The 25,154-nt window shown below is 36.2% G+C and overlaps 1 protein-coding gene across 1 annotated transcript in view; it reads left to right on the forward strand.

Moving 5' to 3' along the window:
- LOC306869705 (netrin receptor UNC5D-like) overlaps positions 1-25,154 on the forward strand; it is a gene marked incomplete at its 5' end in the record, with an annotated part of 145,546 nt that overhangs the window by 66,829 nt on the left and 53,563 nt on the right. The window contains 3 exons of the mRNA XM_079416582.1: positions 6,992-7,207; positions 21,970-22,113; positions 23,647-23,750. Of these exons, the coding sequence (XP_079272708.1) occupies positions 6,992-7,207; positions 21,970-22,113; positions 23,647-23,750 (464 nt within the window). The remainder of the gene's footprint in view (positions 1-6,991; positions 7,208-21,969; positions 22,114-23,646; positions 23,751-25,154) is intronic.

Genomic DNA, 25,154 nt, shown 5'->3' on the forward strand with positions numbered 1-25,154 from the left:
CGGTTTATGGGGGAAAAAGAGACTGAGACAGAATTGCTGAAGTAAGGCTTTAATTGCAACAAGGCGTTAGAAAAACAAGAATGCATGGAAACAAAAGATATGCAATATATCTGTCATTTATTATGTGAAAGTACAAAATATACAAACAGAAAAAGTCACAGAAGAATTATAAATAAATGTAATCTAATTTGCCCGGTCTTCTGTGTTTGGCCACATGTTCACATGTCCACATGTTCACATTAGGCCGTGGGAAGTCGTGTTCACGTGTGTGTGTGCACGTTGGATGGGTTAAATGCAGAGCACAAATTCCGAGTATGGGTCACCATACTTGGCCGTATGTCACTTCACTTTCACTTCACTTTCTCATCCACATCACATCTGATATTTTTTCTGGCAAGCCATCTTGGGAAGAATCTTTTGGTATGCCTTATCCACCCCTGCAGTGTCCCAGACAGGAACCAGTGTTGGCACTATGTTGCTGTCTGGGGTTCAGCTGTGATGTCTTGGATCCTATGCAGCATCCATTGCATCCTGGAGGGATTTGGCCCTGTGGACGATGGTCAAAAACCATCCATCTCCAGGCTCAGAAAAACTCCTCAGTGGGGTTGAGGAAAGGGGAGTAAGGGGCAAGAAAAAGAGACACCATTCTCTAATGTGAGTCAAACCAGGCTCTGACTGCACTGGGAATGGTGGAATGTCACATTGTTCCATGTGATCACATATATTGGCAAGAGGTCTGGTCTCCCACCTGTCCCCTTTCTCTGGCACCAGTCTTTGGTGCAGATCTTCTATTTATACAGATTTATACAGGAGTGCACTTTTCCACACAAGATCAGCCCAAAGAGATCCTCTTTTACTGTATATCATATGGTCATGCGATTGAAAGAACCCCAACACTTGAGTGTGTTTCCTAGATGGGAATCAGCTGTAATTTACATTTACATTTAGCAGACGCTTTTATCCAAAGCGACTTACAAATGAGGATAATAGATGCAATCAAAACCAACAAAAGAGCAACAATATGCAAGCGCCATGACAAGTCTCGCTAACGCAGTACACATAGCAAGGTTTTTTTTTAATGAAAGAAAACAAGTAGAATAGAAAGAAAATATATGTTTTTAGCTGATTCTTGAAGCTGCTCGGATAGAGTTGGGCAGGTCATTCCACCAGGAGGGAACAGTTAATGTAAAAGTCTGTTATAGTGATTTTGTGCCTGCTTCTAGAGGCACATAAGTCTGAAGTGATGAATTTAGGTGAAAGGGTGCAGAGCCAGAGGTGGCTTTGTAGGCAAACATTAATGCCTTGGATTTTATGCGAGCAGCTATTGGTAGCCAGTGCAAATTGATAAACAGAGGTGTGACGTGCATTCTTTTCGGCTCATTAAAGATTAATCTTGCAGCAGTATTTTGGATTAATTGTAAAGGTTTGATAGAACTGGCTGGAAGACCTGCCAAGAGAGCATTGCAATAGTTACTAGGTTAATATATTTAATATATATTTGCATAACTTCAATCAGCTGTTTCTCATTAACAATGGAATAAAGTACAGGGGACATATTTGTGTTTCAGTTCACAATATATATATATATATATATATATATATATATATATATATACACACACACACAGCTGTTCACTTTGACTTTAGCCTATAAGTTAGTTTTAGAACATAATGTAAACTGTTCGGACATACAGTGTGAAAGCATTTGAAAATTTGGCAGTAAAATTACATTGTTTTGGTCTTGGTTGAGCTTGTGTGTAAAAGAAGTTAAAGCATTTTAAATTTGTGTTAACTATGCATTTTGTGTCAAAGCAACAAGAAATGTGTTAATTGAATAGCCTACACAGACAGATGTTGTGCTAACTGTGTTAAGAGATTAGGAAAATTGTTAAAAGTATTGAAAAAATTGTCATAGCAATCGTAAAAAAACTGTAAACAGAAATCCAGCTAACCTGGGAAAGAATAACTTTAATAAAGGATATAATATAGTTGAAAGAGCAAAAAATTCACAAAAAATAAAAAATCACTAAAGAAACAACACTTAGAGCTTTGGGGAGCTGGCGTGATGCTGCCTCACCTTATGGTTTGCAGTTTTTGTAAGAGTGTGATAAACACAAATCATTATGCAGTTTTCACAGTCTTTACTGAATTATGTGAATCACCTGGATTAGTATATTATATAACTCTTCCTCTTCTCTGTCTGCTAAATATTGGACAAGCTGTGGACCTTCATTGCAGAGGCTGTATTAAAATTAGCTATTATAATGAGAACATGAATGACTTATTGGTTGCTTGCTTGTTAGAGTCATTAGGACTTGCGTTTATGCTCATCTATCATAGGAGGAGCAGCCATAATTGTCTCTGCTGTTTTTATAGAGCATGGATTGTTCCAATTATCCATTACCTTTTATTGCAGTAAGTGTGCAGGCACTGCTAAAAGGATAAGGCGAACAATTAGCACTCTGGGAATCAGTTTGAACTCAAACCCAGTTAGAGATGTGCACGGGCCCATTAACCTCTACACCCCCCTCTCATTCTTTTATACTTCATTACTGTTCCTCATTGAATTTGCACATGGGAAGGTATTTATAATTGGGTGTGTTTTATGATGGTTGGCTGTATTGTTGTTTTCCTGTTGAACTTGGTGTGGATTAAATCCTAGAAGATAAAATTGGGATAGTTACACATTATTTTCCTCATGACGTTTCTTATACAAATTACAAAAATGCACAAAAGCCCATGCAAAGGTTTAGTGTGAAAAATAGACTGAAATTTTAGCTAAATTTGGCTTATCTTTTCTTTTTAATTGTCCATTAAAATGCCTTTCCCTCCATTGTTGAACCAGCAGAAGTCACTAGTCATGTAGTTGCTTATATATATGCTGACAAAGTCAAAGTACAAAGTGATCTTGCATATTCACCTATTGGCCCATAATGTAAAATGGCATTTTTAAGCCACTCTGCTTTACTAATATATTTATGGTATCAGTTTTGTACAGATCAATACAGGTTTGCGTTTAGATGACAGAGCAAGAGGTCAAAAATCATAAACATACTGATAAGAATTGGTTTTAACCTTCACCTTGTGTTCCATTTACTTCATTATAATAATTCATATATGTATCTGCTGCTAATGGCTTGTAAATCTTTCAAAATGTTTTCTAGATTTTATTATTATTTCATATGTTTTGCTGAAGTTTAGTACAATGCTGTGTCTGATTCATGTTTAATTCATTGCCAGGCAGTTTGGGTGAAATAAAGTTTAGACTTTCTTCACAGCAACAGATGGCAGATGGATTTGGAGTCATTTCAGGTTATTCCTTCTATTCATCACTGAAATTTGTCCAATGGATGTTGGGAATTTTCCCTGGTAAAGGAAGGACCAGACTAGTCATAGGGAACAGTACCTCTAATACTACAATTCAAATTAGAGAAATACCATGCGATGTTGAGGGCAGTCATTTGCATGAATGGAAATCAAGCAAATACAGCAGGACAATGCATATATTAAACATGGACTTTAAAGATTGGCAGATCTACAAAGAAGAATAATGAATTCTGTCCAAAAGGTGGCGGCTGCCTTTCCTACCAATGACCCTTTGTAGCGGAGGGAAGTGATGTCGTTGTATTCAGCTCATGATACAATTTTCATCTTGTCACCCAGCTATCTGCAACACTCCACAGCAGGATTGTGTCCTTCTTTTTCCCTTTGTCTTGGGAGTAGAAAACAGAGGATATTCATGATTTTGCACAATGGAGGTGACCTGATGGCATGGGACTGAAGCTGCAGGCCTGTTTTTGTTCAAATACATTTGTTTTCCCAACCAAGCTTTTGGAAGTGCTTATGCATAGAATGAATAGAAAACAGTTGCTGTTTTTGCCTCCATACTGAACCGAGAAAACAGCTGAGAACTGATTTTGACACCAAGGTCTTATCGCCCTCTCCATGAGGAAGTTGAGATTTTAGTCATAGGTGACAAAACATCCAGAATTCATGAAGAATCTGAAGTTAAATATGCTGATGGAATTCTGTGTTGTTTTCCAGGGAATCAGTCTATCTGTGGTGCTCTGTGCAACCAAGACAAATTCCTGTCCACTGTGAGACTGCCAGCAAACATCTGCAGAGGAAGAGTAACATTTCATTTTGAATTATTTAGAGTGAGCTCCATGTTTTGTACCTTGAACTTTGAAACCCAGTATAATATCGTGCATCTAAGATTTCCTGCTTTTACCTCCTTACCCATGGGGTGATCTGTGACATACTCCTGACATCCCTAGTGTGACTGTTTCCACTTGGTGATTCTGCAAATAGCCCAGAATGCACTTCACCGTGAACTAGGTATCACACACCTGGGAATATAACTCTGAATAAAGCTTGTCCCTCTTAAAAGCTTGTCAAGAAAATCATGTAAGATGAGGGGAATGGAGCTCTTTGCTTTTCTCTTAATCACAGTGCATTTGTCTAAAAATTGTAGTTGAGCAGGGGAGACCAGAGGCAATTGTAACACTACATTTCTTCACAAACAAGCTAGATAGATGATACTTGAGTGCAGCTGTACACAGTGATGGCAATTAGATTGCTGGAGGTCATCAGGTCACTCTCCTGTTGGTTTATAGCAGCTGAATGCGGTAGTATCCAGCTGTATGAAATAGCGGGTTACTGTCTGCACTACCAATGATAGTCTGCTCATTTCTATAAAGTTTTTTGCACTAGGGAAGCATGATGTATCTGTACTATATTAGTTATTGATTTTTATAGTTTAGATTGTTATAGTTTAGATAGTTTCGATTATTAAGTTTGGATTCAGTTTAGGGTATTATTTAATGTTTTTAAAAAGTCCTTTATGCTTTATATTTGATCAAAAATACAGTAAGAAGTTACATTGTGGAATATTACATGTTTTATAACTGTTTTATTTTTATATATTATATATTTTAAAATTTAAATTATTCATGTGATGGAAGATCTGAATTACTCCAGTCCTCAGTGTCACTTGGGTGCTGATTGGGTGCTCAAGAAACATTTCTCATTATTATCATCATCAATGTGGAAAACCGTTGAGCTGCTTAATATTTCTTGTGAAAGCATCTTTGATTAGAAAGTTTTGTAACATTATAAGTGGCTTCTTTACTGTCTCTTTTGATCAGTTTAATGCATCCTTGCTAAATCAAAGTATTACTTTATTTAAAGGGGTCATGAACTGCCTTTTTATTTTGTACTGTTCTGTGAGGTCCACTTATAATGTTATCAAGATTTAAAAAAACTTCATAATTTAGAAGCAATAGGCTATTTTCTGTCCTGTTTTTGACACCCCTCATCAGAAAGCTCTCTTTGAATAGGCATGATGGATTGTAGACTCGGAAGTAAACGCCCATTGCTATTGGCTAACACTTGTGTATGCTTGACAGCCTACATCCTCCATAGATGGACACTGCTATGATTTAGGTTACAAATGCATAAATACTCTGTACATATCGAACGATCTGTAATAACAGACAAAGCAATAACGATCACGTAATTTAAAACAGTTTCTCACTCTTGTGTGTGCAACATCGGATCCAATATAGTCGGTACAGCATCGTCTTTTAGTTTCAATCTTTCTAAAAATCCTGCATCAAATTGTGCCATGTTTGTAAATAAATACGTGGCAAAATGAAGTGAACAAAAGACAGAGTTCTTACTGACAATTTCTAAAACTTCATTAAAAATAAAGTTCATCAAATAAAGTTTATTGTTTGGTTTCTGCGTAGACCTGTATTTGCTGCTCTTGTCACTTACACTATGTGTGTGAATTAGTGGGCGGGGCTAAACAGGTAGTGATATAGAAGCAGGCACTGATCTTCTTCTGTGGAGGTGGTGTTTAGCCACACTATTACATCATAGAGTGGCACATTCCACAAGCTGTCGTTTTGGCAAATTGGCTTCAAAATAAGCTGTTTTTAGACTAATGAGAAAGATTTGAGTTCTGAAACTTGCAGCATGTTTTTATAGCATAATGACCTTTTATATGTCAAAGGATCAAGGAAATTTAGATTTCTCAGTTCATGACCCCATTATTTAAAAACTATTTGAACTTTTGGTAGTACATGTTCTTCTGCAGTATCTACAATATTGAAAGAGAATATGAAGTGAGTATGTGTTTAAAAAAAAAAAGCAGTGAACTGCTTTTAGTGTGTGTGTGTGTGTGTATGCATACCGATACATTCTTTATTCATTTCACATGACAGCAAATGTGGGAGGTGGTAAAAATTGAAAGTCTATTAGATTTCAGTGGGCAGAGCTGAATTAACTGCTAGTTTAATGGCTTTCATGGGATTTTATACATCTGACAGACTTCGCGGTATATAGCCGTTCTCTCATGGGTGGAGTGTTTTCTCAAGATCTGAGTGTCAGAGATGGTGTAGGCAATTATAATTATTAAAATGGTATTCATGTTAATATCTCCAAATGAAATCTTTCTTAATTCCCTTCATCCTTTACACTTCTTTATCTATCTTATTATTTCTCTTCTCTCTGTCTCTGTTGACCTGTCTGCTATTTTATTCTTCCTTCCGTTAAAGAGAATGATGTCAGAAAAAAGAAAAGTAAAACACACTAGGCCCAAGGAAGAGCATTCTCACTTTTTTCTGCACTAAGATGCATTTTAGCTCATCGGTCAAACACAAAGCAATCAGTTGCACTCTCTTCCATCGCTAATTCTTTTATTCTTTTCATCACAAAAGCACTCAGGGAAAGCTAATGCATTTTTAAAGTAGAAAATTGCTTGAATTGTTTTAGTGGAATTGTCTCTTTGGCACGCAGTTTAAAATCAATGGGAAGCTCAGAACAGTCCCAGAGGAAAAGCACCATATTTAGAAACCTGAAGCTGCAGACCACATTTAGATAAGATTGTGACAGTATTTTTTTAGCATATAATTTTATGAGTTTAAATTCCGAGAAAATGTGCTAGAGAAGTGTGCTCGTTTCTTACATGTGTTAATTGATTTCACAGGAACCGTCAGTGACGCCCTTGCTGATTCTCTGTCATCAGTTGGTGGGACATTACCTCACTTCCTGCAAGAGCCTGAGGATGCTTACATAATCAAAAACAACCCAATCAAGTTGCGCTGTCGAGCAACTCCTGCTCTGCAGATCTTCTTCAAATGTAACGGGGAATGGGTCCATCAGAGCCAACATACCTCACAAGAGTACATGGACCAAAACACTGGTAAGACGCACATGATCTTGCTGCTGCTGTTCACCTTATCATTTCTTTCCAAGAAATATTTTATGTATGTCCATACAAGCCTATTGTTTCTTCTGTAGTTCAAATTCACTTAAATCTGTTACCTATTAGATCCCTAATGGATCCTTTTCCTCTTTGCCTCCTCTAGATTTTCTGCTCTGTATTTTGCTTTGTTTGTTCTATTATGAAAATACTATCTAAAAAATCAGGAATAAATATGATAAAATTGGCCAATTTTTTAACAGCATTTTGTTAACTGTATTCAATTTTATATAGACATTTATTCCATAAATTGCTTCAGAATTTATCGCCATCTTCACACTACAGATGGTTATTTCCCAGTTTGACTGTGTTACACGAGAGATTTAGATGCTCATTGTGATATTCTCATGAATAAATAAAGTTCACGGTTGGGGTGATTTGGCAATGCAATATTATATCAACATCTGTCATGAGACAATAACATGGAGATTCTTTTTTGTTTACCATGGCTGTTGTGATTAAAAACTGTGATGTATTGCAGTCTTTTTGCTCCCTTGTTTCTCATTCGGCTTCACAGGTGTTGGTGATTTGCACAGTTGTATTTTGTAGCCTGTTTTGAGCCTATATTTTGGTTGAATATAAATAATTGAGTGCACACTGACCAGCGATGCCAAAAATCTTTTCATTTCCTTGAAATAGGAATAAAATGAATCAAAATATAGCTAAAATATCACCTATTGATTTTTTTTCTTCCGCAACTCTACTTGTGAAGTCAGTTTTTTAAGCTCTGTAACAGTCATTTTATGTTTAACTTGCGAGCTACAATAATGTCCAGCACTATTTAGGCTGAATTACAGGAACTGTCAGAGGTACACACTTGACTGTGCATTGATTAGAGGATTTCAGCTTTTGTATTGCCAAAAAATAAAAGCCTAATCCACCAGCTTCTCAGAAGCACACTATGATTAGTCCACATAGGCGAAGGCTATGTGCCAGAAAGAGCCTCTTAATTGCTTCTGGAAGTTCATTATTGTGTGATTGCTGTGCTGTGAAATTGTTGTGGGCATGATAATGGGAAAATGAAAAATCACAACAAATTATTTTCCCGTCTATGTATGGGAAAAGTCAGAGAAGTTTAGGCAAACTTGCCTGTCACTTGTCACATTCTGTAGATGCATTGCCAAACAAAATGTATACAAAATTACTTTAATAACTATTAACTATTTAATTACTTTAATAATTTATTTTAATACATATTCCGACATGGATGTATTCAGTCGGTGCTGGATTGTTGAAGCGGACGCTACAGTGAGCATGTAGTTACTGGAATGGCCGTCTCAATGTCTCAATTTCCGCTTTTGCATTGATTATATACTCAGAAATTGGTCTGGAAAGATGCATTATGCATCACTCCTGTCTTTTATCCACAGGAAAGAATGAGGTGACTTCTAATTTAGGTGGTGATTTCATCTGGTGATCTGCCAGACCGATTTATCACAGATTATCTGCTTGCTGATCTCAGTTTCATCTCGATACTGTACATGCATGCTAAAGACTTTGCAACATGTTTTCTTGCCCCTATTTCTGCACCGTTGAGCATTTGCATTTCACATATCCTTGCACACAGATTCATCATACCATTTCCCTCCAAGGACACATCATCATTACAAATATGAAGGTTCTGGATGTCACATCCTCATTCTACTGAATGTGTTGTTCCTTTATCTAGCTCGCTATCTGTTGTACAATAGAATTTCAACAGATTTTTAGGACAGGTTGCTCACCATTCCCTGCTCCCCTTTTGCACTGTCCAGCTACAATATGGAAAGCAGTAATTTCCTCCCCTGAGAATATACTTTTCCCATTACCAGGTTCACTGCCTGCATTGTTGCCAAGGCGATGAAATGTATCAGTCTGGGGCCAAGTGGATTTGCAATTAGAAGAGCCAGAGGAAGTCTCCGTTCGGCCAATCACATTGCCAGCTTTACATCAGTGCTAAACTCATAACCAGTGATAACGACATCCTTTATAGCGCCCCACCATGCTACCATAATGGATGACAAAAACGGGGATTGGATAAGAGGGACGCTAATCAGAGCCACAGATCTACAAAGAATTGGATTTTATCGATTAGAGCATGGGTCTTCAATGTCATCACGAGTGGAAGATAGGATCTCTTATTTACTAGGCATCCAGATAAGCAGCAACGCTTTGCCCTTGAGTTTAGACCAGGTGAAAATCGAGAGGTACCAGTCCAAACCTGTTGGACTTATAATTTCTTACTTTATTTTTTTGGATTTTGTTTGCTGTTGTGGCAACACATTAAGATCATGGAGTCAGTTTTGTTTTTCATTATGTTGGGAACAGAAAACAGTCGACAGAAGGGCAGCAGAAGGTGCTGTCATGTTTATAGCTGATAAATATAGCTGATTTTCTCCTTCATAAATAAACAAATGGGTGACAGTGTTGATCAGCTCAAATGTGGATCTTTATCTAATTCATTTAAAGTTTTCCCATGGTGCGTCAAAGGATATTTCTCTAAAGTTGTTCTCAGATTGGTACAGGCACCAATAGGGATGTGACAGAAAATGTTTGTAATAGCTGAAAATTTACTTAATTATTAATTTACTCATGTCAAAAATGTCAGTGTTTTTTTTGTTTGTTGAGTTTTATTGAGTTTTATTTTGTGGAACAGTAGTACAAAACAAAAAGCAGCTGTACAAATTTAAAACCCACCCCTTGGTACACTTAAAATAAATGAATAAAATAACATAATAATAATAATTATTATTATTATTTATAATGAATAAAAAACACATATTAATTAATATTGATAAACAAATAACAATAAAATAATTTTTACAAAGATTTTAGAAATGAAGACAAAAATGTCAGTGTTTTTATTGCAGATAAAGATCTTGTTACGTCCTCATACAGCTTTCATTCCATAAGCGCAAACGCTTTAGCTGTCAAACAGTTTTCATTGTCTGTTTTAGAATTGGTGGGAACTGACAGTTAATATGCCTATAGTAGCCATTATATTAAGACACTCTCAAAAATTAGACAATTTAATGAGAGGAATCCTGAAAACATTCCTCTATTTGTGTCAATTTTATAGACCACAAGTAAGCATATAGACTAATCCATCTTACAATAATAATCATTCTTACATGGGTCTTTGAAACACCTGATTCTGATTGCAGTCAGATTTTGAATAATGACCTCAAAACTGTGTAACTGACTGTAGTTCAAAGCAACTGATTTCCTATATGTACACTGCCATTCTAAGGTTTGGGATCAGTGAGATTTGTACTGTTTTTTTTAATGGAGTCTCTTATGCTCGTCTAGGCTATATTTATTTTGCTGCTTGATATTGCTGGTGTGTCTTACCATTTTGTTTTAATGTATTATTTTAAATATGAACTCACTGGTTTGTAGTGCAAACAGTGCAAACACCATTTACTGCACTTTGTTATTCTTCTCGTTATTTCCTATATGAACCGGAAGTCTCGCACATTCACAGAAAACGGCTTACTTCCATGTTGAAAAATAAGCTAGATAATGCTTTATACAATACGCATTTTGTCAAAGCAGCTGATCACACGGGCTACACTATCATACAAAAGTTAGTGAGATTATGAAAATATTTCACAATATTTTGTTTCAGAATGATTTTACAGATTTTTTGATCAAATAGATGCAACCTTGGTATGCATAAGATAGTTTTTAAAAAAATGTCCTACCCCAAAATGTCTTTTTTCTTTTTTAATATTTTCTCTCCTTTTTTGTCTCTCTCACTCTCTCTTTTTTTAATAATGTGAAGCGAAGTGTTTATGCCTTCATCTATTTCCATGATTGCCGAAATTCCATGAATGTATGAATTTATCTATGCCGTGTAATAGTTTTGCACATTAGTGCCATAATCAGTGACAGAAACATGTTTAATACATCAGCTAATTATATGGTCTCGTATGGTTTTTGCCTCAGCAAATCAGTTGCTGATGTACTGAATGCCTTAATAATCCAACCCTTAAGGTGATGAATGTGGTTTATGATACTAGTTACTGAGCATCCCTGGTGCTTCAATAATTTGCTCGGTTGAATTGTAGCTCAGCAGGAGTTGAAAAGCGCCTCGTTTATGCTAGTCTTTCAGCAACTGATAAAACAGCAAGATGCATGCTTTTCTTCCGACATAAGCATTAACACTGCTTTTGGAAACAATATATAAATGCTTGTTTTTCCTTTTATTCTTCAGTGTTGGCTGGGGAAGAGATCTGAAATTTTCAAAGGTGTTCGTCGAACCCCATCCCTGAGCACTACCTCAGGTTTTATTTGTTCCAAGCTCTGTAATATCAGCCCATGAGGACAGTTACAGAGCATAACCATCATATGAAAAATCATCTTCCGCTAAGTCATTTATCACGGTTTTGCCAAAGGAGGAAGAAAAGACTGCCGCGCTGCTCGCTGTGCCTCTATTATTGTCCTTTACTGATAAATGACAAGCTGAAACTTCTATGCAGCAGCACACAAATAAGCCCCACAGACTACTCCATTTAGGATTATAACCTTTTTAGGATTGTGGTTAAAAAAAAAATCTCTGCTGATAGTGTACTGTAGGTGCCAGTGGAGAGAGTATCCTATTGAATGTGACCAAAAAGTAGATGGCGCTTTTGCTTTCTGTCTACAGATTAGAGGAAAATTGAAAGAGGCAGATCCAGACACGTTTCAAACACTATAGGGGGCGCAGATGCTGCCTAGACCCGATAATGAGCTCTGTGTCCCCGTCATACCTGAAGTGAAGGCCTTGAGTCCTGGCGACCAGGCAGCAGTGACAAACTAACAATGACAAGATCTTTCCTCTGGCACTGTGTCTGCATGCCTTTCTTCTCTGCCATGGAGTGTCATATTCTAATGGCTACTATCGTCAAGAATTAAGTCAGTATGCTTCTGGAGTATTGTGGTTTGAATGAGTGAGAGTTAACTAGGAACTAGAGTACACTTTGTGATGTTTGTCACTTAAAAGAGAGAACTCTAATTTCAATTTTAAAGGTATAGTTCACCCAGAAATTAAAATTTACTCACCCTTAGGTTTTCCAAGATGCAGATGAGTTTATTTCTTCGTTAGAACAGATCTGAAGACATTGAGAAATTGCTCACCAATGGATCCTCTGCAGTGAATGTGCCGTCAGATTGAGCTGATAAAAATATCAAGGCGTTTCAAAGACTAATTTTCAACATTCCTTCCGGCCAAAATAAGAGTCCGTCATCAATATTAATGTCGTAATAATAAAGTCCATCCTCTGTTGTCCTCTCACATCAAAATCTGTTCCAATGAAGAAACAAAACCATACACACCTTGGCTGGAATAAGGAGTAAATTTTCAGCAAATGTTCATTTTATTGGTGAACTAATCCTTCAAACCATTAGTTTTGTTCATTATTTTTTATTTTTTATTTTGTTCTTTGTTTTCAGCACCACTTGAATATCATGCACCTGTCAAACTGAAAGAGTTGTTACCCGATCAAAGCTGTAGTATTTCTGTCACATTTGAGAGAAAATTACTGTGCGTGCACAGGAAAAATATGTGGGCACACCATTACAGCTGTCACCCAGTCAAAACATGTGAACTTATATATAATATAAAATAATAAAAACTCTTGTATGTCTTGTCTCTCTTGCAGTGTGCAGACTAATTGATTATAACGAGAGTGATGAAGCTGTGTCATGCTGTTCACTGTAGATTGGCTGCACTGTTTCACATTGTGATTGGCTGGGGTTTTGTTCCTTTCCAAGTCAACAGAGAAAGCCTGCAAAAGCTTGGCGAATTAAGGCATATAAATATGAAGTGTCTAGAATTATACATACTTATTTGATGAATATTAATTTTTATATTAGTGTGTTCATATTTACTTTATATTTAGTATGAATATTACTGAAATATGAAGTGGCATAGTAACCTTAGTATGATTCACCATATGGTTTGTTAATTTGCCAGTTTATTAGCGCTCATTTAACATATTTAGCCTTTTAGCCATATTTATTTCTGTTTTCATTAGATAGGCAAACATCCCATAACAAAATTAATTATTTATTAGCAAATTTTTTCACCTTAGTAAATTGTATCCAATTAAACAAGTTTAAGTCATCGACATGCATTGAAATATATCTTATATCCTTTATCATATGTCAGATCACATATTTTAGATTATTTTTCTGTATTGTTGCCTGCTTGTGCATAAATTTTAAAGTATGTTTTTTTTTTTTTATTTCACTGAGTTTACTGGTTAGATGATTCTTTATCTGATTGTCTTGTTCAGGTGTTGTATTGAGGCATTTACATATTTGAAAAATTTTTTGGGATTGTACCCATAACAATTCTCATTTAGTGCTACTAGTGCTCTTAAGCACCAATCTTAGAGCAAAGTCCTGTTACTCTGTCACTTCTGTTATTTATACAAATTTCTTCTCTCCTCTGTCTCAGATTGATGGAATCAGTTTCCATTGACTGCACAGCAAAGCTTCAGGGCACTTGTAGCTTGTGTCGCTCAGTCCAGCTTTCTGTCATGGAAGAAGGAGCCAGCTGACCACTGCGAGTATAGTTATGATATGTCAGAGCTGACATGTGATGTGGTGTTGACATCTGCTAGCGACAGCTTCTCCGGAAAAAAAAAAGCTTCTTTCTGAGAAACTGCCTGCACACTACAATAGATGGAAGCTGACTGCAAGTTGAGGACAGAGAAAGAGAGGGAGGACTTTTGCAGTACAACAAATGGAAGCTGACTGCAAAGCAAGGGCAGCGAAAGAGGACAAGTACAGGGCATCACCCTTTATTTCGCTTAACACAGATGCATTTTAGTGTTGATGTTCCTCTTCTCTGGGCTTATAATAGCATTATCACAGACAATTGCACACTCAACACCCACACAGCAACATACATGTCTAAAGCACAACAGGGGGGAGTAGCTTTTTTTATTTGTATTTATTTATTTATTTTAAAGGAGGATATTATGCAGAATTACATGTCTAAATCAGATTTGCTGAACCTGTGCCTTTAAAGTCTTAGACTGTTGGATTTTTTTAATAGCAGGAGCAAAGCATCCATGCAACTGGAGGAAACATGCATGTCTCTGCCATATATCATTTAAATTTTTTAAGTTAGTGCCCACTTTTTATGAGGTAATCACTCACAAAAGAGTTTTGTTTTTGGACAAGACGACTTTGAGACCAAGTAAAAGCCTCGACCAACCAGTAGAGGAGGCAGTTGACTGAACAAATGGGCAAAATGTAAGCGGTAATCTTATCTAGCAGCTGCTTATTGATGTCTACCTTTTAGCAAATCATTTAGAACTAAACAATATCTGTCATTAAAGCTATTAAATTTTCAATTGTTGTTAATTGACAAGCTTTAAAACCGTGACCCAACAAACATAACTTTTTTTGTCACACAATGTTCGTTCTAGCTGTATGTTTTATAGTTTCTGATCTCTCTCAAAAGACTGCAAAGAAGAAATTAACATATTATATTGTCCTCATGTATACAGTACATATGTAGTGTGCTGTATACCAGAAACCATTAATTCAGCTTCTATGGTTGTTTTACAATAAACAACTAATATTTCAACCAGGAGCACTGGTTAAATAATTTGAGGTTATTTACAAATAGAATTATTAAATTCAGCATGAAATGGAAATGTAGTTTTTCCTAAACAATTTTTTGAGCTCTAATCAAGATATCATAACTCAGTCTTTCTGTGAAATGACAGAGATGTGTAGTGATGTTTAGTCCATTTAAACCCTGTCCTTTCTTACAAAAATTAACTGCAAGCCTCCATCTAATTAAAGGGATAGTTCACCCAAAAATGAAAATTACCCCTTGATTTACTGTATGCCTACGTCGTCTGCTGGAGCGCCACTCTCTCATACAACAGTTAGCGGAAGCTATTTAGGTTTTATACATTTTAAATATGGATATTTTAATATACTTTATTAACCCCCTGGAGTACTTTTTATGATGGATTTATATACCTTATTTTATTTCAAAATCTTGACCACTATTCACTACCATTATAAAGCTTGAGAGAGCCAGGACATTTTTCTTTAATGTAACTCCGATTGGATTCGTCTGAAAGAAGAAAGTCATATACACTTAAGGGTGAGTAAATCAAGGGGTTATTTTAATTTTTGGATGAACTATCCCTTTTACAAGATGAATAGATCCAAGATCCTGGCCAAAAGCTTTTTCTTTTGAAAAACAGTTTCACTTGGATGTATGTAAAATACAGAAGAAAACATCTGACAGTATTTTAAAGGTACAATAACAAAAACAGCCTATCTAATTTAAAGAGTGGAAAAACAGGGTGCAAAATGTTCATGTACAATTATATTATGGCTGTATTTGCTGCAAGGAAAAAGGTTGTAAAAGTGACCTCTTTAGGTACAACTGCCTTACAGAGTGCAGTATACATAATGAAAGAGAATAAAAAATATGTTGACCCTGAAAAACTTGCATAACACAGTTCAAAGACCTGTAATTGTTCATCAGGAAGGAGTAGCATGCAAATGAGTTTAAACCTTGAATGCAATAGTGCTTTGGCAGAAACATCCATGAATATGTTGTGCATTTATATGTCTTTCAGTTCATTTTTTATTTTTGAATTCTCAAAGTCTTCCCTTCATCACTCTAATTGCACTTTGCCGTGGTCTCTTATGATAATTATTTATTTGGAGTTACGCTGGAGGGAGCTGCCATGCAGAGCGGGTGGGGAGTACATGAGCGTGTGATGGAGGATGACATTAATGTGCTATTAAGCTTCTACCCCGTGAGCAAAGTGTCACATTCGCCACTGTGAGCTCAAGAACGCACACATGCACACAATGAGATGAATCATTTGGATGAGGTCATACCAATATTGTGTAAGTTAGCTGAGAAATGACCTTTTAGGAAGAATGTAGCCTTTAGAATCCGATCCAGTAAGGATCCACATTAGTAATGCAAGTAGTCATTTAACAGATGTTTATTTCAAAGCAACTCTTATTACGTGGACAATCCTCCTGGAGCAAGCTGGGGTTAAAAACGGGTTGTAGCTCCTTGCTTGAATATCTGCTGATAGTGAGAAAATTGGGTAAATGAATGTGTTTACGTAAAATGTATGAACACACATTTGTTTGTTGTTTGTGTTTCCAATTATTTTAGTTAATTTATATGTATGTATTTCTAGTTACTTTAATTTATTTGTATATTTTAATTAATTTGTTTATTTATTTTTCAATTTATTTATTTATTTTGGGTGGAGTTTCCAGTGGCCATTTTAGACAATGTTTTTTTTTTTCAGATATTTTCTTTTAAGAACTTACATTTAAAATCTCTCTGGCTCAAAAATCTAAGGCTTTCTCTTATTTAAATGGGCATTGTACGTCTGTATATGACAAATACATTTCTAAGGGCCAGATTTACTAACAGTTTGCAGCACAAACCATCTTTTGGCGTTAAAATAGTACTGTCATGTTTTACTAAAGACATGCTGTAACGAATTAGCATTGAAAAGGTGTGTATACAGTTATTTTTGCGCCTGACCTTACTGAATATGCATGTGTAGGAATTTCCCTTTCAGACGCTAAATTTATGGGAGGAGAGTATTAAAATTAATCAAGCCATGCGATTTACTAACGTTTGCGCACGTCAAATTACTGGTATTTGCGCCATTGTTTAACACCCCAAAAAAGCACAACTTAAAGCAGGCTTTAATTTGTGCTGCTCTTGGTAGATTGCGCTGGTCATTATGGAAATTATCTGGCTGCATCTGCGCATTGTCAGTAAATCACACACAGAATTTTCCCCTCTCATCAGCACTTTTATGGAATTGCTCTCTAATTCTAATTTGCCCTGTTTAGTAAATCTGGCCCTAAAAGTACAATTTTAGGTCTGTTAATTCATATGAGTTTGGGCTCAAGCATAATTTAGAGTATAGCATGTCACACTGATGTCACATTTGAAACTCATAGAGTATAGCATGTCACACTGATGTCACATTTGAAACTCAGTCCCGTTGGTTGTTTAGGTGCTAAGCTGCCATTAGTTATTGTATATTAACTTTAATTGAATTTACTATCTTGTCCAAATTCTCACCTAAGCAAAAACTGGAAAATCTGACTTGGAATACAATAAATACTGTATGGCTGCAGCAGCTCCACTTGCTGGTTCTCCAAAGGTTGTCGCTCTCCATGGTGCTGAAATAATCTCTCTCTGCTACAGCAGGGGAGACAAAAGCTGCAAATCAATTGCTGGAAGCCTTTGCAGGAATCACATGGAACGAAACATTACACTGTTTCCGCTGCGCCATGTTCTGCTCTATGTCTGTTCAAACACTAGAATACTACTAAAGTCATTCCCAGTGGCTGCTGCCATGTAATGTAAGAAGCTTTCTTTAAGTCTAGCTAGTAAAGTATTACGAAAGGAGTTGTAAAGCAAAGCACATTAAAAGTGACTTGCAAATGTTGTTGATTGATATGAAGCTATTGCAAACTTAAAAGTGTGATTCTTCTTGAGAACTGCTTTTCATATTCTCTGCTTTCACAACTATGTGTCACCGATCTAAATGTCTTATTAGGATCTAAGGTGCATTTATTTTAGCATCAACTTATGCTTATGGTTTTATGGAGGTTGATGGAGTAAACTTATTGTCTTGCTGCCACTCATATAGGCACACTCAGTTCTTTAAAGACTTTCCTCTAACAGAGGAAACAGAGCAGCAGAAGCATCCGCTTAGTAGATCTAATACTGGTTGAGCCAAAGCTTCAAATGATAGCTGTGTCCCATCAGTTTCTGGCCCTTAAATTGTGTCATGGCAGTGCCACATGTTGCAGCTGAGGCAGACTGGATTAACTAACTGACTAAAAATAAAGCTTCCAGAAGACCCTAAATCTGCTGCTGCACGTTTTTTACATTACTGACATAGTTAAGCCTCCTCCTGATCATCTTGGTAATTGCCAAAAGGCAAATGAGATTCTGAAGTATAGAAATCACACTATTCCACTGGGGGTGACTGCAATCTCTCCTAGAGCAAGGCGTTAACAACAGTCAAAGTCCTGGGTTTGATTTCCAGGGAACACATGGACTGATGAAAAGATCAGAAAGGAAAGATCAAAAGCGACAGAAAATACACAAATTTTGACATTTCAAAAGATTGCCTTAAAACTTTTAAAAGATTACGATTTCAAATAAACACTGCTCTTTTCAACTCTCTATTCATCAAAGAATCCTGAAAAACTGCTTTATGAATTGCACAAAAAATTAAGCAGCACAACTCTTTTGAACAGTGATAATAAGAATTGTTTCTTATTTTATAATGATTTCAGAAGGATAATGTGACACTAAAGACTGGCGTAATGGCCTTTGAAAATTCAGCTTAAATTACTTGCATTCTAAATTCAAAGAGTTATTTTTCAAAATAAGAATCAGACTGGATTATTCGCCGTCATTAGTCATGATTTTCTTGCCTGCCGCTGAATTTTACCCCCCACACTGTCGATGGAACATCTCAGCTGGGGAATGATGAATAATGTCTGTGTCTCTCAGAGTGTCCATGAAACATAGGCGTCTGTCTTGCTTTGTTTACCCCTGACTAACAGGACCATGTAGAGTCAGCTCAGAAGTGAAGGCAGTCTGCTTTCATGATCAATAAACCTGTGGGACAGGCAGGATACACCACGCTGTTCTGGTCTGCTTTTTTCTCTGCAGTGTCATTCATTTTTGGGAGAAAACCAATTCAAGAAGGCACTTGATTAAATGAGATGTTAGTGTTTCGCCTGTCCGCTCTCCCCTGACTCCTTTCCACAGTGGCTGAGAGCTGCTCATTTATTAAGGGTAGCATCACATCCAATTCTACTAAAGCAGACATAAGTGCCGTATGTGGTCTGAACAACATTCATTTTGTGTCATCATCTCAGCAGGCTCTGTCTTTAACGATTTGTGATCATTAGCAAAACTTTATTTTGTTAACCACATAATGACGGAAGGTGAATTTTGGAAAACCTACAGAGTAATTAAGAATGCACTAAACTACATAATAATAAAAAAAAATTAGACTGTAATCTGAATGACTATTTGGCTAGTTGTTTTTAAAGAAATTGACTACGTTTCCTGCTTTCTTCTGAGCGAGATTATCTTCTATGGAACACAAAAGAATATATATTTTTGAAAAATGCCTGTTTTGTTTAAATTTAATAATTGCATTTATTAATTATTTTATGTTTGTTAATAACTACAACAGGCCATGATTGACATTGTAATTCAAGTGCTCTTGAATTTATTGACAAACTTGAACTTGGATTTATCTTTTAAAAGAGTTTGCACATTTTATTTTTAATCAATAAATTTCCTGTATAGCAGTTTTGACTTGAAATTTAACAAATATTCTAGTACAGACTAGATCTCTGGAACAGTACATCACAGACAATATATTTACCAAACCAGTTAAGGGTTAATACACAACTTGATTAATTTTGTGGTTATTGTCCGAAGGAGCAACAAGTCAAGTCAAGTCACCTTTATTTATATAGCCCTTTTAACAATACAGATTGTGTCAAAGCAGCTTTGAAGTATTAAATAGGAAAATAGTGTCAATAATGCAAAAGGACAATTGTAAACACTCAGTTTTCAGGTAAAGGCAGTTCATCATTGAATTCAGTAATCTCATCATCCAGCTCAGTTCAGTTTAAATAGTATCTGTTCGATATCGTTGGAAATGAAGTGTCCCCAACGATGCAGTAGCCATCATTTGAATGTGTGCAGGTTTTTTTTTTATTAATCAAACAGTAATTGTCACAATTTTTTGTTGAATGTTGTGAGTTTGTTGCAAAAGCAGTGCTTTGATAGCTAGCGGTGGTGTTTTACAGGGGATGGATCTAGAGACTGCTGTTCAGAGATGGTTTCTTTGCGCTGACAGTCCAACAGTTACTGTTACTGAACCCTTAAGCACAGCACACTGTCAGCAGCATGCTCTCTGAGATGCTGCATCCCTTCCAAAAAAAGAAAAAAAGATTTCTTTCTTAAAACTCTCTTGTTGTCTAACAGACTAGTCGACCATTCTGGCCCATTAATATTGCAATATTTATTCCCAAAACAACCAACCAGAAATGCAACTTATATAATGATTCTTGCACCAGTATCTAACTGTTCAAAGTGACCCTGAGATGTGCTGAAACGTCACTAGTAAAGAGGCAGCGGTCTCATCTAATATGCATTGTTTTAGCTGCCTCAGTAACTATTTTAATTTATTTAAAAATGTAATCTATTCCTTTAATGACAAAGCAGAATTTTCAGCAGCCATTACTCAGTCTTAAGTGTCACATGATCCTTCAAAAATCCCTCAAATGTGCTGATTCAAATATTTCATATTGTTATCGATGTCAAAAACAGCTGTGCTGCTTTTTTGTGGAAAAATAAAGATACTTTGAGAACATAAGAATATATTAAGAAAATATTCATAAGTAAAATATTAATTTCTTTTACAACAACAACAAAATCATACCTTCCCCAAACTTTCAGACAGTATTGTAGATTTTATGGAGGACCACAATGTCCACTTTATAGTTTATGAGAGTATAAGGATACGAAACATAACATTTTCATTCAAGAACTATCATTTTTGTTTGTTTCTTTGCAGCCATCTTCCAGAGCAAAATTCAGAATACACTGTCAGCATCAGTTCTTCTGTTTATCCCACCACAATGGGGCTCATCCTAATCTCACAAGAAAAAAAATTGTTTCAAAATAAGCTGAGCCTTCTAGAACTGATCTGTTTACATAAAATGCATGCCATCGTTTTATCTTGGAGCTGCAATAATAATCCCTGTATAGTTACCAGGCACTTTCAGATTTATTTGATATTTATCTGTTCCTGGCACCGTTGTTAGGAGACGCACGGTACAGGAGCAATCCAGATTACAGAGTGCTTGTTTGAGAGAATGGATTGTTTATTATGGTTCTCGACATATTGCATATTGCTTCTCATCAATCCCCATATTTGTATGGTTTTTTGAAGTTTGTCGGGTAGAGATTCCGAAGAAACAGGTAGAAGATGAAACCGATTAACAATGGAAACCTTTACTGATGCAACAAACCTGCAAAAAGTGACTTAGGCTCACAGCAGGGATGTCAGACATTTTGAAAACCAAGGAACATTATTGCATCTCTACAGTTTTAATGATCATAGATTTAAGAGTTTGAAAGGTTAAGGTTTTGTCCATCTCATCTAAAGATATTTGTCTTAAATTAAGCTTCGGGGGTAACAAGCGTTCCTGGCTCTTGTGCTTTTAGGCTAATGCAACTTCAGCTAGCTATTTTCATCTTGCTAACGATCTGTGGCACAGACAACAAGGAAAGACCTCATGGGAGAGGCAGAGAAAAAAAAGGTTTTTATCAGTAATGCACTCAAAAACATGGAGCAGAGAGACATGAAACTGGAGTTATGTAGGGCAGCTCATGAAGGGAAAAGCAACCCGAGGCCATACAATTTTTCACTGGTCTTGGAGATTTTCTTTTTTTAATAACAATGCATGAGATATTTTTAAACTTCAGTCTCAGAATTCACTGAGCTCTGGTACCCTTTTATCCTTCTGACACCCAGTGTATATTCTTACAATCAATTGCAATTAAGGACCCTGACTGAAGTGACCAAATACTGAAAATCGATACTTAATGGGCATTGACCTGAAGTCAATTTAGATTAAGATGTTCATGCTTTGTGTTTCTTGTTATACAGGGTTGAAAATCCGCGAAGTGACGATCAATGTCACCAGGCTGCAGGTGGAGGATTTCCATGGTCCAGAAGACTACTGGTGCCTGTGTGTTGCCTGGAGTCACCTAGGAACCTCAAAGAGCCGTAAGGCCACTGTGAGGATAGCCTGTGAGTATGCTAGTTCAGGGGACCCCCAGTGGTCTGCAAGTGGGGGGAAAATATACAAAATGTATTTCTAAGGATGTCAAACCAAAATTAAAATACTGTATTATCAAATTTGATAAGACTGCTTTTGGAAATTATAAGAATATTTACTGGTTATTTTATTGTATTATGTTTTTCTTTTTATTGTATTAAAAGCCCTAATTGTTAAATAATAATAATATTCTTTAAAGGTTTATGCATCTGTTTAAAAGGTTTAAAATATGTGCAGAAAAAAGTTATGCTAAACAACAAAAAAATGTATATATATATGTGTGTGTGTGTGTGTGTGTATATGTGTATATATATATATATATATATATATATATATATATATATAATTTATTTTTTTTTTTCCATAAAATGTGTCAATAATTTGATTTGTAATACTTTATTCATAAGGTCTCCATGTCACACGTTACATGTGCTTAATATTATAATAACAATAAATTATGCATAATTACATGCAAGTAGCCCAAAGTCAATCTCTAATCCTAACCCTAACCATATAGTATGCACATGTTAATTAATATTACTCAGTACTTAAATGTATAATTACACTCAAGGACACCTTAAAATAAAGTGTAACCAAAATATTTTATACTATTACACTGAGGGTTGATGAGCCTTTATATAGCTGTTCTTATATTTTACTAAAGGAGTCCCTCACAATGGGATCATCATATTTGGGGTCATGGGCTTCAACATTATCTGAACTTTTCTTTCTCTTTCAGCATTTCTAAAAATGATATAGAAGAAACATTGAAATGCATGAAACATTGCCTACAATTGAAATTCATGATATAAACACGTGTACTGCTGTGAGAAATTGTTTGAGGTATTTTAGGTATAAATGGTGAACTAAATGCTTTAACTCTGAAAGCCTATTAAAAGTTTGAATTAATATTATTATTGCAAAAAAAAAAAATATCAATTAAATTTTGTAGTCAACTGACAGCTTGATTTTTTTTAATTAGCATTTGCTATTATTATAATTAGTATTCATTATCATTATCAAGTTATTATTGAGTATTATTATTTTATCATTAGTGTTTGTTATCAAATAACAACTTTTTATTCCACTTTAATACAGTGAATTTTATTTTTATCCTACCTGAAGCCGGACCATTTGTGGACATTTTGCATTTCTTTCTTTCTTCAAATTGAAAGAATTTGCGGTGCACAGAAAGAAAAAACAATTGCAGTGCACAGTGCACAGAAAAAAAAATCCATTGCTGTACAAGCACAGTGGGGATGAGGCAGAACTGTGCAAATGAACTGAACCCATGACACCTGCAACTCTAGCAGATGGCCTGAGCACCGTTGAGAATGCCTGCACTCTCCTGCTCTCTTGCCCTGCCTTTCCAAGGTTGCCAAAACGAAGGGCAGGGGGCATAGAGAGAGCAGGATAAGGAGTGATGAAAGCGATTGGTATAGATAGGCCAAATATCGGCTTGGACTCTGCCCGCTGTGACAGCTGCCTCTTATCTTTTCAAACAGACCTCCGCAAGAACTTCGAGCAGGATCCTCAAGGGAAGGAAGTGCCAATCAAGGGCATGATTGTGCTGCATTGCCGTCCCCCGGAGGGAGTGCCCATGGCAGAGGTAAGACCGGTCCTCTCAGCCTCTGACATCATTGCCACAGGGAGGATATCTGGGAAGGGTAATGCATGCTCCCTGCTGACTGGAAAAGAACATCAGTGCTGTCTGTAACATCTATACTAAATCTGTGCTTAAAGGGATAGTTCAACCTCAGTCTCGTGTTGTTACAAACCTGTATCACTTTCTTCTATTTATATTTTAAAGAGGATTTTTGGTGCATAAAATGAAAATCAATGCGGTCCAAAAAACAACATGTGAACATTTTGACTGTCATTGTATGAACAAAAAAACACAACTGAGATATTTTCAAAGCATCTTCTTATGTGTTCCACATACAAATGAAAATCATACAGATTTTTTGGTCCATGTAATAAAGGTCAGACAAGACATGTATCATGTAGAACACAATGGAAGATAAGAAGGAAAGTCATACTGATTTGGAATTACATGAGGATGTAATTTTTGAGTGGACTGTCCCTTTAAACAGACTGAGTACTGACTGCTGTCATCAAATTTGATAGACTGATTTCAGTTTAATACGCATTCGTGTGCAGTCAGGGGTCAAGTAAGGGACAAAACCGACAGGTCCACATATCACAGATTATGAGCAGGTAATATGTCCTTGTACATGTGTTTGTGATTATAGTAGGGTTTGGTTCTTGGCCGCCACCAATGGTTTATGAATGATTCAGTGATGAAATGGAAGAGCTCTGTCAGCGTCTGTCTCTTGGAGAGTGTGCGGTGGACAGAAACACAGGAAATCTGGGAAGTACTGGAAGACAAGAATCTCCCTTCAAGTGCTTTGTCAACATAAATGAAGTCAGCTATAAGAGGGGCTAGTGAATAATGTAGAGTGCAGACCAGCAGTTGGTGATCAGGTCCATTCCAGCACACCTCTGCCATGAAAAATTTAAATCCAAGCTGTGAGAGGGAGAGAGCAAAGATTTATATGGCATCATTTTACCAGCATACTGGATGCTGACTCTCGCTCGCTCGCTTGCTTGCTATCTCACACTGTCTGTCCTAGTAAAATATGTTTGTGGTTTTAAATGGTCAAAAACACCCCCTCTGAGGAATGCTCTGTAAGTTTTCTGTGGTCACGAAGCTAATGAGACTCACGCCTTTCTAGATACAGTCATCACTGTTGGCTCTTGGGTAATTAACCAGCTTGATCTCTGTTCTTATAAGTAAGCAAATACCATCATGTTTTGTAATAAAAACCAATGTTGGTCATTGTTACATCACATGCATTGTTATTGAGCTGCTCTCTTATACAAAAACAGTGTATGATGTGTTTATACAGCCTAGCTCCAAAACAGACAAAGAGCACTATAAAAGTGATTCATATGATGTGTGTACTATATTCTAATGTTTTGTACTATGTTCTGTTCATATGATAGCTTTATA

Source organism: Barbus barbus (assembly GCF_936440315.1).
Source record: "Barbus barbus genome assembly, chromosome: 5".
Taxonomy (NCBI): Eukaryota; Metazoa; Chordata; class Actinopteri; order Cypriniformes; family Cyprinidae; genus Barbus; species Barbus barbus.